Here is a 20,134-nt window from a genome sequence, read left to right as displayed (position 1 = left end):
GTATTGCAAGTTTTTAACAACTATTCTTATTATGTTTTTTATGCTAAAAATTTAAATAGGAAAGTTCTTAGAAGCAAAACAATTGCATTTGTGTTGGACGACTTGTGCGACTCATTGCATAAACCCCATTTTAGAAGATATTGGGAAACTTCCTACATTTAAGAGGATTTTGACAAGAGCCATTTCATTGAATGGTTTCATCTATAATTATGTGGGGGTGTTAAATATATTGAGAGAGTTCACCAAGTAAAGAGAATTGGTTAGGCTGGACATAACTCAATTCGCAACATGTTTTCTTAACCTACAAAGTATCCATATGCAAAAGCGCAATTTGAAATTGATGTTCACTTTTGAAAAGTGGTTAGCTAGTAAATGGACAAAGGAGGTAGAGGAAAAACAAGTCTTAAAAATTGTTTGGATGCCTTTATTTTGGAATCATGTTGTCTATATTCTTAAGGTGATGGGTCCTCTTGTTAAAGTTCAACTTGTTGACAATGAAAGAAAACCAACTATAGGGTTCATATATGATGAAGCTATGGATAGATGTTGGGTTAGGTTGTTACTTTTATAGATGATTGCACCACAACAACTTGGGTTTATCTCATGAAATCAAAATCTCAAGTAGCCTAAATATTCCTCATTTTCCATGGGTTGATCGATACTCAATTTGGCCAAAAAATTCTCACCCTTAGATCAGATAATGTTAAGGAGTAGTTCAATCAGGACCATATCTCATATTTTGAAAGAGAGGGCATTTTACATCACTATCAAGTGTTGATACCCCATAACAAAATGGAATAGTTGAGAGAAAGAATAAGCACCTTCTTGATTTTGCTAGATCCCTACTCTTTCAAATGAATGTTCCAAAAACCTATTAGGGAGAAGCCATTCTTATAGCCGTCCACTTGATTAGTAGAATGCCCTCTAAGGTTCTTGACCATAACTCTCCTGTTGGGAAACTCTCCACCTTATTTCCTAATTTCCAACAATTAGGGTCCTTACCTCCAAAAATATTTTGGTGTAGTTGTCATGTTCATAGCTACCTGAGAGGGAAATTTAATCCTAGAGCAATCAAGTGTATTTTCTTTGGTTATTATTCTATACAAAAAGGGTTCAAGTGCTATCACCGGGTACAAAGAAGAGATATGTGACCATTTTTGTTGCCTTTGTTGAGAGTCATCCTTACCTTGGGGATAACTATCTTCACAGGGAGGGCAATTTTAGAAATGAAGATAGTTGGTGGTTATTGAATCTTGAGGAAACTGATCAGACTTCTAAATCTACTCCTCATTTTCTACTACAATCCTCAACCTGAGAGGGAAATTTAATCCTAGAGCAATCAAGTGTATTTTCTTTGGTTATTATTCTATACAAAAAGGGTTCAAGTGCTATCACCGGGTACAAAGAAGAGATATGTGACCATTTTTGTTGCCTTTGTTGAGAGTCATCCTTACCTTGGGGATAACTATCTTTACAGGGATGGCAATTTTAGAAATGAAGATAGTTGGTGGTTATTGAATCTTGAGGAAACTGATCAGACTTCTAAATCTACTCCTCATTTTCTACTACAATCCTCATCTACTTCAGATAATGATCCTTCCCAACTCCAATTCCCAAGTTCTAACCAATCTCTAAATGACGATCCTTGTTTGCGTGTTGATCCACAACCATGTGATGATTCTACAAAGAAACAATAGTTAGGACCTGTCCCCAGAAAAGCCTCCAAAAGCCACACATGAGAGGTCTAAAACTCCATTCATCAAGGTATATTCAAGGAGGCAAAGGCCCACACTTGATTCACATGCCTTAATCTTCAACTTCAAAACAAGTAATGAAAATAAAAACAAAATTTCCTAGAAGGATAAAGATTTGAATTTACCTATTGCTATTAGAAAAGGAGTGATGTGCTATTTCATAATCTCTCACTCTAACTGCGAGCATTGTCACCTAGTTATCTTCACAAATGGTTTGGACAATTGTCTAAGAGGCATTAAAGATGAAGCCTTGGAGAGAAGCCATAAATGAGGAAATCAAGGCACTTGAGAAGAATAAGACTTGAGAAAACATGAACCTGGTAAAAGGAAAGAAAACAATAGGCTGCAAGTGGATTTTTACTACCAAGTACAGACCCGATGGTTCTTTAAAAAGATACAAGGCACATCTTGTACCTAAAGAGGTTACTCAGATATACAACATAAACTATCAAGAGCCTCTGCTCTAGTGGCAAAGACGAATACAAATTGCGTTCTTCTCTCACTTGCATCAAATTTTGATCATCCGTCACACCAATTTTGATGTAAAATATGCATTCTTGGAGATTTTGGAGAAGAAGTGTGCATGGATATTCCTCTTTGGTATGAAAATGGACTTCCTACATTCAAGGTGTGCAAATTAAAGAAGTATATACTGGCTCAAGCAATCACCTCGAGCTTGGTTTGGAAAGCTCACAAGGTCAATGATTAAGAGAGGATATAGCCAAAATCAAGATGAGACACTCTGTTCAAACACTCTTCCAAAGGGAAGGTAACGACACTAATTGTGTATGTGGATGATGATGTTGTCACTGAAAAAAACCTAGAAGAAATTATGGAGCTGAAATCACATATTTGGCTAGAGAGTTTGAAATCAAAGACTTGGGAAAGTTGAGATATTTCCTTGGAATCAAAGGGGCTAAGTCCAAATAAGGAGTGTTCATTTCAAAATAGAAGAATATTCAAGATCTGTCGAAAGAAATAGGGATGTTGGGCTGGACCACTCCTGTAGAAATTAATCACAATTTAGGAAATCTTGAAGAAAAGCAGCCTATTGATCGAGGCATTTACCAAAGATTGGTTGGGAAACTTATCTACTTATCACGCACATATCCTGACATTGCCTATGCTGTGTCTATGTTAAGCCAGTTCATGCATGCCCACTGAAACCATATCTTGATGCCATGTATAGGATTCTAAGGTATTTCAAGGCAGCACCCTAGAAAATGCAAGCTTATATTGACACAGATTAGGCGGGTTCCATTGTAGATGGGAGATCAACCACAGGTTATCATACCTTCCCAGGAGGGAATCTAATTACGTGGAGGAGTAAGAAGCAAGCTGTAGTAGCTTGCTCACGTGCAGAAGCAAAGTTCAGAGCTATGACTCATGCAATTTGTGAACTATTGTGGATCAAAAGCATTTTGGCAGATTTTACAATTGAAGTTAGGAAGCATGTCCTATGATATTGTTATAACAAAGTTGCCATAAACATTGCACCAATCCCATCCATTATGATTAAACTAAACACTGGAAGTTGACAAACACTTTATTAAGGAGAACCTAGACGATGGATTAGTTTGTATTCCCTACATGCCTACAACACACAACTTGCTGAAATCCTTAGGAGGGGGAGTGTTGTCGGATTTGATGTTATTTCTGCAGTTTTTAGTTTTGTCATAGCTGTATAGAATATTTCTTCCTTTTTTCTATTTGTGTAAATAGGTAGTTTCTATACTTGGGCTGGTGAAGACTTCTATCCTATATAGCTCTATACATTTCCTGAGAATGAATGATTCATTATTCCATTCAAAATACCTAGAAGAATCATACAAGGGTAGTGGTAGATTTAGCCATTGAATTAGGGGTTTGGAGGGCGGGCAGGGTGGTTTTGTTTCAAGTAGTCTCAAACCTGCCAATAAGCCATCCATTACATTTATTACTGTTAGACTAAGAGAGGCAATCTGGTGTTTGTTTATTAGTTTCAATCAGATTTTCTATCTATGGTTTTTTGTTTGGTCATTTATTTCAGTTTTGCTATGACTAGGAAGAGACTTGAGATAGCCAAAAGGATTGGGAGGAAAAAAAAAAAGAAGCAAATATCAAAGCAACCTAATTATATGTGGATGTGTTGGCCAGTGACTCAGTCTGTTTTTAAAGCCCATCTTTTCACAAGAAATCAGCTTTCATAGTTCCCATGTCTAAGCTGCCAATGTTAACTCTCCTGCCTATAGGAATCAGCCACCTTTTTATTTTTTTTCATCTAATTATGTTTTTAGGCTAACTTGCTACTTTCATAAGCTTCCCTGGATTGATTTGAGTGCTGAAGTGACCCAAGTTTGCATAAAAGACAATGACCTATTGGTCCACTAGCATGAGATAGGCATTGAGAGATCTCTTTATGAAGAGGTTAGCAGTTTGAAAATTTTTATGTAATTTAATGATGCCACTCAGAGGCTTAGCTGGAACAAGGTTAGTGTGGGACAAGGGTTTCCTCTGTTGTACTTAAATTTTAAATTATTTCAATTTTTCTAGTTGACATTGTTGACTGAAAATATTACCTAAGAAGATTATTTATTTATTTATTTTTGCGAAGTGAAGAATTCGTACTATGATATAAAGTCAAATTTTGTTATTTGGCATTGTATGAAGAAAGATATAGTAGTAGCCCTTTTTTCTAGTTTTACACCAACCTTGTGGTACACTTTGATACAAAAAGATAGGAGTCTTTTGTGTGACAATGCATGAAAGGAGTACTATATTTTATGGATATCTTCCTGATTGCTACCTCAAATTTCAAAAACCAAGTTCTTTTGACCAAGAGCTTCTCAAATCAAACTTAAGGTGAACCAAGATAGAATTTTTAGCGCCTCTTTGCAATACAATTATATACTTATTGATCAAAAAAAAAAAAAAAAAAGATAGAATTTTTATAAGATGAAAGCTTTCCATCAACAGCTGATTTTTTGTGAAAGGAGCTCTCGATATTCGCTAGAACAGTTGAATGTATTCATTGCATATTTTCACTTTCTGATGGTTTTTTGATTGCATAGGCATCAAAACCTCAGCTATAGAATGACTCAAGGTGATGAAGTTGAAGATATGTCAATCTTGTTGGAAGAAGTAAAAAGGCAGATTCCCTCCATCACAGCAGTGTCTTCTGGTGCAATTGCATCTGACTACCAAAGGTTTCGGGTAGAGAATGTTTGCTCAAGGCTAGGTCTTGTTTCCCTGGCATACTTGTGGAAGCAGGACCAGTCCTTGCTCCTTCAAGAAATGGTATTGTATTTTTCTTAATATGAGTAATGTATAATTAGAATCTGGATTAGTTCTATACCAAATGATGGTTCTGTTTGTTTCCTTTCCTTTTCTCTTTTGGTGTCAACTAGGTAACCAATGGAATTGTGGCTATCACAGTAAAGGTAGACAGTTTTTTTAAACTTATTGTTCTCTTTGCTATTTTTATTTTTTAATTTTTTTTACATTTTTCTTTCTTTCTGTGTACTCCTTATTTGGATGTAATTTACTTGTTATTTCTGTCATAAGTTGGGGCATGTAGTTTGCTTTTTCATGTTGAGCTCTTTTTTGAGTGACTGCATTTTCATTCAGGTACTTTTCCTGTTCTTCTAGGATAAGTCACCACTATTATTTATTTTGAAATTTATTGCAAATTATGAATTTCCATTCTTTCATGCTGATTGGCACACTCATCCACTCAAGATTGTTTATTGAGTGGTTGGAACAGTGTGGTTAGAACTTTCTCCGAGCTATCTAGTTCTTTGGGCAGGGAGCTGGTATCCGAACTTTGCTAGAAGGTTTGCTAAAGTGAATTCTTTGGGGATAAGAAACCTTTCAGTGGAGGAGGATCTTATTGGTGTTCTTTGTTGAGTGTTTTAGGGGAAGAAGGGGCCTTTGAAATTGGATTCTTAGGTTTGCCAGATTATTTATTGTTCGGGTGGTTTGAGTTTGCTTTTTAAACCTGAATGTTTGGGTCCTCTAACTGGTGGATGATTGGTGGGCCAAAAGAGGAACTCACAATGATAGACTTCTTTTCCTAATGAGTGCTATTGTGGTGTCCTTTTGATTATGTTCTTGTGATATTTTATGTATGTCTTGAAGAATAGCTCACCACTTTTCATCTTAAATGAATGGGACTGAAGGAACAAAAGTATTCCGAAGAGTGGCTGGCTATTACTTGTGATTGTCCCTTTCCATTATAATTTTCTCTAAAAGTGTAATTTCATGTGATGTAGGAGTAAAATAAATATAGGAAAAGAAAAGATAAAGAGGAAAAATGGGAAACTTTAGTCTCATTAAAGCCTTCTAGGAGTCTTAGCTAGAACAAAAGTAAGGGAGTTTCACTATTGAAAATTCCAAGTTATGTTAAAAAATTTAGGTGGTGTTTAATAAAATTGAAAATTAAGTACTGAAAACTTTAATGCTAAATTATGAGTGCTGAAAGTTATAAGTGTAGAATTAATAAGAGTGAAAAAGGTTTGATATCATCTCACGTCTAATTTAATTGTTTAGCAACAAAGCCATAAGTATCATTGAGGGATATGCGTTAACCAGTGGGTGAATCACATTAGACCCTGGGGAGTGGGAGGTTACATGTGCCACTGAAAAAATTAAAAAAAAAAAAAAAAAAAAAACTCCATTGGCAGCATTTAAGTTAAGACCTCCTGGTAGGAAGGGCATGACAATAATCATTGAGCTAGATCTCAATAATTACTTTAGAAATGAACTTTCCACTGCTTTAGTATTCTTAAATTTCTTAATGGATTTTCCTTATCAATTAGTGCGTGCTCTTTGTATTTTTTGTATAAAATTATTTTCTATATTTCTTATCATTTATGAATATTCTTTTTCCTTTTCGTTTTGCTTTTCCAGGATAGAAAAACTTTGAGATTTCTTCTTGAAATTTCTTGGTGAAATGACTCAATTTCTTAGGGAACATGTGTACAATCTGCTAATTTTTACTTGTTTTTGAATTTTTTTCCATTATATCCTGCAGTTACTTAGTTGAAAATATCTGTTTGTGTACTTTAATATTTTTCTTATATTTCATAGTTGTTTTTAGAAGTGCTCCATTGATTGAAATGACTGCATTTTTGGGGAAGATGTGGCTGCATTATTAGGAATGCTTGCACAAAATGTTTCAGATAGAGATTTTAAAGTATTTTAGTGTATGAACTCCACAATTTCCTCTTTCACAAACTCCCAACAGGATTGCCAAAATGCCACTGTGAACCCATCCGGGCCTGGTGCCTTATCACCATTCATCCCCATCAAAGCCGCATGAATCTCAACCTCAGTGAAAGGCTGTTCCAGACCTTCAGCTTCAGCATGGCTTAACCTTTGCAGCTGCAGCCCTTCAATGTCAGCTCTCCAAGATTGCTCCTCTGTCAGCAACTGCTGGAAAGCATGCACAACCCCCTCTCTTACCTCCCTCTCCTCCTCCAGCCACCTCCCACCGATTCTAATCTTCTCCATGGAGTTATTTCTTCTATGAGCATTAGCCATCCTGTGGAAGAATCCCGTGTTCTTATCGCCTTCCCTCAGCCACAATTCCCTAGATAGTTGTCTCCAATGCGTTTCTTCCAAGATCACCCATTTTTTAAAAACATCCTTAGCCTCTGTTTTCATCTCTGTCTCTCTTTCAGTTAGAATCCTATCCCTCTCCACCCTATCCCAAAATTCTACTTGTTGCAAGGCTAGATTTTTGTTGACTTCAACCCTCCCAAACACATCCCTGTTCCAGATTTTGATCTTCTCCTTCAGAGACTTCAATTTTGTGGCCAATCTGAAACTAGCCCTTCCCCTCCCCCCCGCCTCCTGCCACCAACCCCGAAGAAGCTCCTTAAACCCATCAACTTTGAGCCACATATTCGCAAACCTGAAGGGGATGGGCCCTTCCTGACCCCTCCACCATTCAGAAGAATGGGAAAATGGTCAGAGGTGGGTCTGGGCAGCCTACACTGACTAACCCCACTGAAGCAGTCAAGCCAATCTTGAGACACTAGAAATCGGTCCAGTCTAGCCCAAGCTTGGTTATTCCTCCCCCCACTCCACGAAGCCACCCCCCCTTGCAAGGGAGTATCCAGAAGCTCTAATTCATCCACCACCTGAGCAAATCTTCTCATGGCACCAGTCAGCCTCCCCTGATTGCTCCTCTCCTCAAGGGATAGAGTGACATTGAAGTCTCCTCCTACGCACCAGGGATCATCCCAGATTCCCCTTATAGCCCCAAGCTCCCCCCAGAGGGTCTCCCTATCTTCTTTGGTGAATGGGCCATACACCCCTGTAAAAATCCAGACCTTCCCATCTTCTACATTCCTAAGTCCGCACGAGATTGAAAACTGACCCCTCTCTATCTCAATGATTTCCAGGGTTCTTTTGTCCCAGCATATCAGGATCCCTCCTGCAGCTCCCTGAGCGTCCAAAGCACCCTAACCAATGAACCTCCTAGATCCCAAACTCCTCATTCCTAAGAAAGGGGGGGTGGAGGACTTGGGGGATTTCAGACTCATCAGTTTGATTTGGGGTTTGTACAAGCTTTTGGCCAAAGTGCTAGCCAATAGAATTAAGGGGGTGTTAGACAAGGTGGTTTCGCCGGATCAAAATGCTTTTGTGAGGGGTAGACAGATATTAGATGCATCACTCATAGCCAATGAGGTGACTGACTATTGGCTTAAACGCAAAGAGAAAGGGTTGATATGTAAGCTGGATATTGAAAAAGCCTATGATAGTATGAATTGGAGCTTCCTCATGAAGGTCATGCGAAAGATGGGCTTCGGGGATCGTTGGATGAAATGGATTTGGTGGTGCATTTCATCGGCAAGCTTCTCTATTCTGGTGAACGGGGTTCCAGCTGGTTATTTCCCCAATTCTAGGGGGCTACGCCAAGGAGACCCACTCTCCCCCTATCTCTTTGTGTTGGGAATGGAAGTTCTAAGCGCTATGTTAAGAAAGGCCGTTGATGGGGGCTTCATTTCAGGTTGTAACATTCAAGGGAGGGGGGGAATGGAGACAAATGTATCCCATCTATTATTTGCTGATGACACGATCATTTTTTGTGAAGCAAGACGAAATCACATGACCCACCTAAGCTGGATTCTGATGTGGTTTGAGGCAGCCTCTGGTCTTAGAATAAACCTTGCTAAAAGTGAAGTAATTCCGGTTGGGGAGGTGGAAGATATTGAGATGTTGGCGGTGGAGTTAGGGTGCAAAGTGGGGACCCTCCCTTCAGTCTATTTGGGGCTGCCTTTGGGAGCCAAGTACAAGGCCAGGGCTATGTGGGATGGGGTTGAAGCAAGAATGAGAAGAAGGCTTGCCTTGGAAAAGACAATATTTGTCAAAGGGTGGGAGGATTACCCTTATCAAAAGCACTTTGGCTAGCATGCCTATTTACCAATTGTATCTTTTTCGCATGCCAAAGCTAGTTGTAAAGAGACTTGAAAAAATTCAGAGGGATTTTCTTTGGGGAGGGGGAAGTGCTGAAAGAAAACTCCATCTAATCAATTGGGAGGTGGTATGCACCCAAAAGGAGAGTGGGGGTCTTGGCATTCGGAGAATTGATCTCTTGAACAAGGCCCTGTTGGGGAAATGGATTTGGCGGTTTGCCTTTGAGGAAGATAGCTTCTGGAGGAAGGTGATTGGGGTGAAGTATGGCCAGTTGGGTTTTGGGTGGAGAACTAAGGAGGCCCGCGGAACGTTTGGGGTGGGGGTTTGGAGGGACATTATGAAGGAGTCGTCTTGGTGTTGGGAGAATATAGAATTCAAAGTGGGCAAGGGGACTAAGGTAAGTTTCTGGACTGATCTGTGGTGCGGAAATGAGGCGTTGTCCCAAGCTTTTCCCCAGTTGTTTGCTTTGGCGATTCACAGGGATGCATCGGTAAATGAGATGTGGGATTCGAGCCTCGGTCAAGGAGGATGGAACATAAGATTATCTAGAAACTTCAATGATTGGGAGTTGAACGCCTTGGGAGAGCTGCTGCATATGTTGAGGGACTTGAGGATCTCTAGTGAAGAGGACGCAGTGATATGAAAAGGAGAGGGACATGGTCGCTTTCGGATTAGAGATGCTTACAAGTTGTTGACAGGGTTTAATGCCATTACTTTCCCGAAAAAGAGCATTTGGGTGGACAAGGTTCCAACCAAAGTTGCTTTTTTTGCTTGGGAGGCTTCTTGGGAGAAGGTCCTAACTTTGGATAATCTTCAAAGACGGGGCTGGCAGCTTCCAAACCGGTGTTTTTTGTGTGGTTGTGAAGAGGAATCTGTAAATCATATTCTTTTACACTGTACAGTTGTAAAGGCTCTTTGGGAGATTGTCTTGGCCTTGTTTGGGGCTAATTGGGTGTTCCCAGAGAAAGTCAAAGAGTTGTTAGAAAGTTGGAGGGGCCCTTTTGTGGGGAAAAAGAGGAAAAGGATTTGGTCTTCCATTCCTTTGTGTATTTTTTGGACGGTTTGGAAGGAGAGAAATAGATTAGCCTTTAGGGGGGGATCTCTAGCTATTTAGAAGCTAAAAAATTCGTTTGTTTGTAATTTGTGGAGTTGGGCTAGGGTGTATATGGGAGAGGAGTCCTCTTCGCTTTTAGGTTTTTTGGGATGGCTTGCCACTCCCTAAGGGATGGTGAGTGTTGCTTTTGTTTTTGCGTAGGCTACTTTGTATACTCCCTGTATGCTTTGTGGCTTTTTGCCTAATTTTATATACATGCGCTCATTTATCAAAAAAAAAAAAAAAGTATTTTAGTGTATAGGCATATTCTGTAGAGAACTTTAAGAGTATGAAGAAAGTACCTGAGAATCTTAAAAATACTGGACAAACAGGGCCTTCACTAATTAGCTTGTTGCACCTTCCTTCAGTGTGATTACTGTGAGATCTATATTTACATTCATAATCCTCGTTCCTCTAATATTTCTGAATCTTCTTACCCATCTTAGATGTTGTCTTTCTTTATACTAATTTTTTTTTTTTTTTTGGTTCCCACTGACCATGATGTTTAGCTTTTAATATTAAAGCCCTTTCCTTGGACATTAAGGTTTTCCCATGTAATTCTCACAATATTTTCTACACATTTGAGGATTTTGTCTTATTTAATTTATTGTGAACTGACTAAATTCCAAAAGGGTAATTGCTTCCTTTCAAACCAATTTTTTTGTAGTTTCGTATTGTTTTCTTTGGAAAGATTTTTCTTCCCAAGGCTATCATCACTTGTCTTCCCTTATCAGATCCATAGTTTGGAGATGGTTCTAAAATATATTCTTGAAAGGATTGTTGGTGGGTGGAGCAACTGCTCAATATATTTTTCTTAATCACTTGTTTGGGATTGAAGATGCAGAAATACCCCATTTTCTATTATTTCTTGAGTTCCACCACTACTTTAAACTAACTTGTGAAGGGATTTTGATGATAGGGATATTGATGACCTACTCTACCATTCTTTAGAATAGGTTTATCTTTTTCTACTCCTGGTGAACTTTGTTGCATTTTGGGTAGAAGAGTTTTAGGTTCTTTTCATGAGTAGGACATAAGTCATGACCATTTTCCATCAAAACTAAATTAATTGGGAAAATGAAAAGTTGTTTAAAAGTTAAGCCTTGTTGTATAGTGGCTGACAAGAAGGTCAATGCTAATTATTTGATTCAAACTTGGAGGAATACCATTGGATGACCTTCCTCTCCCTAATCCTTTTTTATACTCCAAGAAATATTATGCCATTCTTCATTTCCTCGTCCTGAAGTCAGGTTCATACAGTCTACTAAGAGTCCTCCAAAATTCAGAATCTTTTCCTGGGTGGTTAATGAGAAGGTGAATGTTGACAATTTGTTCCATCTTTGGAGGACCTATAAAACCATTAGCCCAAGTGTCACTTTCCGTGCTTGGAGAGTGAGGAGTCACTGGGCTGCCTTTCCCTACATTGCCCTTTGCATTGGAGTTATGGCAGAAATTGTTCTCTATGCAAGGGTTTTGTGGGTAGCTCCTATAGGACTTCCAAACTTTTGGGTGATTTCCTTTCAGGGGTCCAGGAGAAATCCTAGCCACCTTGTGGGTTATTGGCTCAAAAGTAATGCAGGGATTTTCAAAGGGCAAGTTGTTGGAGAGCATATTTTACCTCACGTCACTTGGATGTATCTACCCAAGGAATTCTCTGGGGTGACCCTCAGTATTTATCATGCTGTGTTCAAAAGCAATTAGAATAGTGATAGAAGGGGGAGGCTGTCAGATCTGGGTTGCCCCAATGAAAGTTACTTTGTCCTTTTATTCTCTTTGTGTTTTTCTCTTGTACATTTTCTTAGCTTGAATGACTACTCATCCTTGCATCTATCTTTTTTCTTATCCTTTTTATACAACATGTTATTTTGGTTATGATTTTTTTTTTTTTTTTTTGATAGGAAATGACAAAGATATATATTGATAGAAAAAAGAAGTATAAGAGAAGGATGAGGAATCCTCCCACCAAAGAAAATCTAAACTACAAGAATACAAAAACAAGAATATAGAATGTAAAAACAAATAAACTCTCTAGGTTAGACCAACCCATTGGAGCTACACACTGCTAGCCAATCAAGTTGTAACACATTAAGGGGGATCCCCTTAAAAACCTTGGAACAAAAAGCCCAAAGAGAAGCAAGGAAATGAATAGCATCCCAAAGATGCTCTGAATTCCTTGTTTTATCCTCAAATATCCTCGCATTTCTTTCCTGCCACACAACCTAAATTAAAGCAATGCACGCAGCTTGCCACAAAACTATCCCTCTTTTAGATAAACCAAAACCCTTATAATTGATGGACATCATGTCGGAGATGCTCCGCGGGGGAACCCAATCCATCTTGGCTAACTGAAATAATCTGTGCCACAACCCCATCGTCAAAGAGCAATATAGAAAAAGATGATCTGCTGATTCTCCATGCTTCATGCACAACTTACAAATGTCAGGACTAAGAGCTTTGTAGGGGTTATTTTGGTTATGATTGGAGAAGAAAATAAAAAGATCAAAGGAATTATAAGTCAATAACCTTCATTTATGCGTCCTATGTTTGGCTGCTAGAATCAGTTGGCAATAGCCAAGGCAAGGGCTTTTCTTTTTTGCTGTGGTCATCTTGGTAGCCTTGAAGGATATATAAAGAATGTTTTTTTTAGGGTTTTTATGTGAGTAGGAGGGGTAGAGTTCTATCTAAGGGTATTATAGTTGGAGGGAACTACAAAGTATTTTTAGATAAGATCAAATCTAGTGAAGAATTGTGGGACAATTTCTTAAATCTCTTCGGGTATTTCCTGCGTGCTCTACTAAGTTTCATATCTTTGGACTAGAGAGCCACTTGCATAAGTAATAGAATAAAAATGAAGTATCTTTGCACTCATTTTCCCCATGTAGATTCAATTTTTTTTTTAGATGGGCAAAGAAAGGCATATATAATGTAACAACAAAAAATTACACTGGAGTACACAAGATGCATACAAGAGGCACCTAAAGGAAAGGCCTTAAAAAAAGGAGCCAAAAAAAAGCACCCTCACTCTTAAGGAGACCCCACTTGATCTACAAAATCACACAAAGGCATCGAGCCTTTTCTTATGTACATGCTCACCCAAGCTGAAAGATTGGTGAGGAACAAGAGTTTTTAATGTTTGGTTAATCTTTTCCACGTTTTCAAATGCTCTTCGGTTTTGTTCTTGCCAAATTGTCTAAAAATTGCAGAGAGGGGCGACTCCCCCACACCTTCTATACTAACATAACGTAGTTTCTTTCATTAAAGAGGGGATCACCCATACTACACCAAATAAGAATAGAAGATGCCATATAAATCTTGCCTTGTTAGTACCCATCAAAAAATAGAAACCTTGCCTTGTCACAATGAAGCAGAATATGATCTATAGATTCCTCCTCAAGTTTACTAAGAAAACATCTATTCATTAGAATCCGCCTTCTTTTCTGAAGCTGATTTGATATCAAAACTTTCCCTCAACTGGCTTCCCAAGTAAAAGAACTTGCTTTGGATCAGACCCATAGATTCTAAAATGTTTGTTGGAAAGGGGATTGACCTCTTGAATTCCAAGGCCATATAGAAAGAATTAATTGAAAACACTCCCTTCTTAGAAACCTTCCAGGTCACATTGTTCTCTTTCTTTCGAATTGACTTCTCTAGCAATCCAGAGAAGAAAGTCTCAACAATATCCAACTCCCAATTGTTAAAGTGCCTAGAGAAGCTTGAATTCCAATGATCCTTCTTTCTTGAATCTTCCCATAAATCCAACACCCAAGCCTTCTTAGACAGTGCTATCGCATATAAGGAGGGGAAAGAAACAAATAAGGGCTCCTCACCACACCTACTTTAAAGGAGGCTTTATTGAGGAAAAGATCTCACCCTTTCCTTATAGCTTTCCATACTCCAACATCGTAACCATCTCTTACTTCGTTAGAGTGTCAACCTGCTTCCTCCTATCCATACTTCTCCTTTATAATTTGCTTCCAAAAATATCTCCTTAAGAAACATATCTCCCACTCCACTTACCAAGGAGAGCCAGATTCCTTAGAGTGAGGTTTCTAATGCCAAACCCCCTTTCTTGCTATCTATGCAAACAACCAACCATCTTACTAAATGAGACTTTTTCTCCAAAGTCTCGCATTCCTAAAGAAAATCCCTTTGAATCTTCTCTAACATCAGTCTAACCTTTCTAGGGATTGCAAACAAGGACATGTAATATATTAGTAAGTTGGACAATGTACTTCTAATCAACGTAAGCTTTTCCCCTTTAGAAATATATAGCCTTTTCCACATTGATAGTCTTCTACGAAACCTCTCTTCCATTCATCCCATACCACTGCTAACTTGAAAGGGGCACTCAATGGCAACCTTAAGTAAGTAGTTGGAATCTTCCCTACCTTACAACCTAACTCCATCGCCAATTCTTCTACATTTGTAACACTAGAGTTGTCCTTCAACATGGAATCAATTGCCTTATTGCCTATGAGAATTGCGTCTAAAATTTGCCTCCTCTCTATAAAGCACTTTGAAACTTGGCTACCACTTTTCCCACTACTTTCTTTAACTTGTTTGCCAAAACCTTTGCTAGAAGTTTATACAAACCGCTCACCAGACTAATTGACTTGAAATCTTTCAAGTCCTCCGCACTCCCTTTCTTTTGTTTTAAAACCAGAAAAGTGGCATTAAGACTCCTTTCTAACTTGCCATGATAAAAAAAATCCCTAAAAAACCTCATGACCTCATCTTTCCCAAAATCCCAATTGGAATGCCAAAACGTCATAGAAAACCCATTGGAACTAGGAGTTTTGTCCCCAACTTTAAAAAAGTCCCCTCCATTGCGTCCTACCAATTCGAAGCCCTAAAAGAGATGCCATTGATGTTAGGTCTTCACTTCCCCACATCAGAGAGTAGATGGTGAAATGTTAGGTTTACTCCAATGTTAATGTCACTCTCCCCTAAGAGCCACTCCCCATTCACCTTGATCTTGGCCAAAAAATTTCTTCTTCTATGTCCATTAGCCCGTTTGTGAAAGAATTTGGTGTTCTTGTCCCCCTCCTTCAACCAAATCTCTCTAGACTTCTCCACAAGACTTCCTCTAGAAGAGCCTACATGTGGTAATTTTCTTTTGCTACCCTTCTAGCTTCCTCCTCCTTATGAGAGAGAGGTGATTCCCTCTCTTTAGAATCCCATGAACCCACCTGATTTGAAGCTAGCACCTTTTGGACACCTTCAGTCTGGCCTTCAACACATCCAATTTTGAAGGCAAAATAAACTAAAGGCTCCAAGCTCCATCCACCAACCATTGAGCAACTCTTTAAATTCCTCCACCTTAAGCCACATGTTCTCAAAAATGAAAGGCGTTCTACCACTCCTCATCCCTCCCTCATCTGGTAGAATTTACTTGACAGCCTTAAACAGGCTCTTTCTTTGTGTACCAGAAATTTGTTGGAGGGAAATTCCTTATGTCATCTGAAAAATAGAGGTATTTGGTGTTATTATCACTGGATAAGGAGAATAACTAATTCCATGAACATAGGAGCCTCCTTCCTTTGGAGATTGAAGTGCACAAATGAGAAATTTTCTTCAGTTAAGAGGGGAGGCACATCGCTTGAATTTCTTGTTGGGAGATTTAGGTATTTTTGGCTTCGGAGGGTTACTAGATATTACAGTTGGGAAATGTTATGAGTATTTTTGAAATCAATTGGTATTGGGAAGGTTATTGATGCTGATGTTTAGTCCTCAGGAGAGTTTAAATATGGCTACTGGTTTGGTTCTAGAAACTGTCTCATGGAGGAGGATTCCTTAGTTATTATTTTGTGGGCCTTCAAGGAAGAGGCCTTGGTAGTCTGCTCATTTGTTGTGGTGGGGGGGACCTACATCTGCTAACCAGGTGGTTGACTATTTGGTGCTACATTTGTGGAGATCTATATTCATCCAAGCCTCCTAGGCTGTTTTGAGGTCCTTTAGTGGCTGTTTTATATTTTTGGTTTCTGTCTTTTGTTGTTCTCTCTCAAGTGTATTGATAAAAATTCACTTCTTTAGACACGTATAAGTCTTCTGCACAATATGCTTGGGTTTGAAGCCTGATTTACTATTTTATCACTGTTTGGGGATGATAGCATGCTTAACTGGCAAATGGTTCTCCATTTATGCATATGAAGTCCTCCAATACACACTAGGAAATTCATCAAACCTAAGTTTGTGTTAAGATAGTTGCACTTTGATGTGTTTTTAATTGTGATTTTAGCTAATAACTAGGTTTCATCATGTGCCAACATGTATCTGCTTATAGATATACACATCCAAACTTTTAGTTGAACCATTTTGTACCAACTTACAATTGTGTGCTATAGACGCAATACATATTGAATGTAACATTATTTCAAATACTATAAGTATAGTTTTTTTTTTTTTCTTTTTTCCATTTTTGTCTCCATTGGGACTTGAGCCTAGAACCTCCCACAAACCCATCCCAACCCTTTGAGCTAGGCCTCAAGAGCACTAGAGTTATTAGTTATGAAAATGGGGACAAAATATATTAAAGCAAAAGGTATATTATGTTGCCATGTAAGAAATATATATGTTAAATAGATTATATGCTCATTTATTCATATATCGTGTGGTTGTGCTCTCACAAATTTGGTACTTCATTTCCTCCTCTTCTTTGCATCATGGCAACTCTGGTTTACACTGTAGCCACTTTTTCTAATAACTGTGCTCAATAGCTTGTGGATTGAAATGTGGCCTCCTCTTTGAATGTCACAGGTTGCAGCCATGGGGTTGGACCCTGCCAAGCACTTGGGGAAAGAAATAATGAACCTGCAGTCCTATCTACATAAGTTGAATAAGTATGTCATGTCTTACGAATAAGGAATATGGCAGACTTCATTGAGTTTTCATTTTGTTTATAGTTGATTGATTATTTTGTTATCATTTGGCAGGTTATATGGAATAAATGTATGTGGTGAAGGAGGGGAATATGAAACATTAACACTTGACTGTCCTCTTTTTCGAGTAAGTCTCAAAATTTTGTGTTGATTAGTTTACTTTCAATAGTCAATACAACCACTTTTTCTTTATTTCTTTATTTTTTTTGGGGTGTTTATTTTATGTACTTCAAATATGCCGTGAATAAGTCAGTTTTTTTCTATTTCAAGTGTTGAGAAATATTTTAATTTGTCAAACTAGGGGTTTTGCCTGAATTCATCACTCGTAAGGTTTCTGGTTTATGGTATATCGCTGAAATATTATGTATCGGAAGGTATTGACACGATAATACCCCCGAAATATCGACCATCCGATATTTCCCTATATTTTCTTCTTTTTTTTTTGGCGATTTTAATGCCTCGTCATCGATTTTTTGAGTTGATTTTCAAGATTTTGAATTGGGCTCCAGAGATGCGGCCCACCATTCTGATCCTCTGAAACCTAGCCCAGCTCGCTGTGCTTCATTTGACTTGGAGTGGCAATGCAGCTTAAATATTGGTCTTGTATCTTCTTCCTTACCGATGTGGGATTGCATTTGAAGGATGCAATGAAAAAAAACCTGCATGGTGTAGAGGCATGGGATTGAACCCAGGAAACCCTGCGCCGCTAGGCCAACATTGCTTGTTGTTATATAATTAGACATGCATATCTATATATTTTACTTATAATATGTATTTATATTATAAATATTATCTATATATATAAATGCATATTATAAATTATATATGCATAAATTAATATATATATTTTGTACATATATAAATTAATTAAAATATTAGTTATAGTGAGTAAATTAATTTTAATATAATGTATTTGTATAATAATTAAATATGATATAAATAAAAAATATAAATAAAATTATCAACATTTTAAAATTAAAAATACTTATGCATATATCATTATTTCTTTAATATCATTGAATATATCCAAATTAGATAAATCTTTATAAAATGTATTTTTAAATTTTGAATATTCTTATTGAATGTGATAAATTCTATCATACATATATCAATTTCTTTAACAAAACACCTCAAAATGTCCATTATTATTTCTCATATCATTTTTTAGAATTTTTTTTCAACATTTTCATGAATTTTGATCAATTTTTGTCTCACCGGTATTTTGTATCAAAATATCCGCCGATATTTCTCAATATATCCTAATATATCCGTAAAATCGAGTTATCAATATATCCATAAAAACCGATATTTCATCCTTGGGTGTAGATCACACTTGTCATATTTTGGGAAATCTTATAGCATGTTGTTTCCTTGCATATCTGTATCAGCCATTTAACATGTAGAACTTTCAGAATGCCCGAATTGTGCTTGATGAATTTCAAGTCGTTCTGCATTCTTCAGATTCCATAGCTCCTGTAGGGATCCTTCATCCCTTGGCTTTTCATTTGGAAGAAAAGGTGGAGTCCATATCTTTAAGTGCTACTAATGGAACAAATGATGCCTGTTTGGAGAAAATTGATTCTGTATGTGAAGTGCAAGGAGATTGCCTAAGAAGATGCGCAGCCAAGGGTGAATCAGTTGATGCAGCATCTGATTTGGATGATGTTATAGAACATAGACTCCTCATTTCAAAAACGAGAAAGGATAATTTATTTTCCATGTGCTGTTGGTTGCAAGATTCATCCAAAACTTCATCAGGTAAACATTTAATGTTCTATTGGAATGGTAATGACTTGGGTTCCCTATAAGGATGTTTTTACTTTTTCAAGTTTAAATTCTTGTTTGTTCTTAATTTGGTTAAAACTGTTTCAGTTCAACTATTCTGGTTTTTGTTCATTGGAAGGTTTGCAAGAAGATATGAAGGCTGTTCTAAAGAAAATTGAGTCACAGCTCATGGAATATGGCTTTGGTTGGGAGAATGTCCTCTATATTCATCTTTATATTTCTGATATGAATGAGTTTGCTTTGGCAAATGAGATATATGTGAAATATATTACGCAGGAGAAGTGCCCACTTGGTGTTCCATCTCGCAGTACAATTGAACTGCCTCTGTTGCAAGTAGGTCTGGGGAGGGCATATGTTGAAGTTTTGGTGACAAATGACCAAAGCAAAAGAGTTCTGCATGTACAAAGTATATCCTGTTGGGCACCCAGTTGTATTGGACCATATAGCCAGGTAATAAAATGAACTTTTTTCTTATAAATTATTAATTCATTAATTTCTTCCTTTTCTGCATGAATGACGTCCCAAAGGCAGGCGATGTAAGCTGATCGTTTCTAAAATATGAATTTGTGTTCATATTCTTTGACTTATTTTTTTTTTTCCTTTTACATTCAATCCCATTGGCCACAATGCTAATAAAGCATTGTTAAAAGTCTTAGTTGTTTTGGAATTTAATACTACTGTAACAAAGGGCTCATAATGTCTTTGGCTCCAAGGGAGGCATCCTCGGGTGAGGAAGAGACCAAGGTGGAGGCTAGGTCCTATTAGTTATGTTATTGGTTATGATATTTTGTCCTTCTAGGACAAGTAGGATTACAATTGATAGATTGGCATCTTGGGATGAACAAAACACAAAATCTCACAATTGTATAAATAATTAAAAATTCATATTTATGAAATCAATAAAAGCCAGTTGACCACATATAATATGATAAGAAGTGCACTAAATGTGCAACCACATGGGCTTTATAGTATAAGATCCCAAGTCATCACAAAAATACGTGATATTATCTCATTGGAGTCAGCTATCCATATAAAAATATGGGATGATTATGCTTTAGGGTGTGTGTGTATGTATATATATGTATATATAAAATTGGTTTAAAGGATATCAATTTTTAAAATTTAGTGGTAAGTCCATGATAGATGAAAAGATAAAGCTAACTTTTTTGTCTTTTCTTTATTTTTTCTAATAATAATAATAATAATAATAATAATAATAATAA

General features: G+C 37.4%; 1 protein-coding gene across 1 annotated transcript in view; it reads left to right on the top strand.

Moving 5' to 3' along the window:
- The window catches only part of LOC117930727 (diphthine--ammonia ligase), a 44,585-nt gene that overhangs the window by 11,521 nt on the left and 12,930 nt on the right, over positions 1-20,134 (top strand). Inside the window, exons 4-9 of the mRNA XM_034851389.1 lie at positions 4,805-5,030; positions 5,141-5,173; positions 17,005-17,087; positions 17,181-17,253; positions 18,539-18,884; positions 19,030-19,361. Coding sequence (XP_034707280.1) covers positions 4,805-5,030; positions 5,141-5,173; positions 17,005-17,087; positions 17,181-17,253; positions 18,539-18,884; positions 19,030-19,361 — 1,093 coding nt within the window. The remainder of the gene's footprint in view (positions 1-4,804; positions 5,031-5,140; positions 5,174-17,004; positions 17,088-17,180; positions 17,254-18,538; positions 18,885-19,029; positions 19,362-20,134) is intronic.

The sequence above is a fragment of the Vitis riparia genome, chromosome 14 (assembly GCF_004353265.1).
Source record: "Vitis riparia cultivar Riparia Gloire de Montpellier isolate 1030 chromosome 14, EGFV_Vit.rip_1.0, whole genome shotgun sequence".
NCBI classification, from domain to species: domain Eukaryota; kingdom Viridiplantae; phylum Streptophyta; class Magnoliopsida; order Vitales; family Vitaceae; genus Vitis; species Vitis riparia.
The sequence above is the reverse complement of the archived record's forward strand: the minus strand, read 5'-3'. Positions and strand labels throughout refer to the sequence as shown.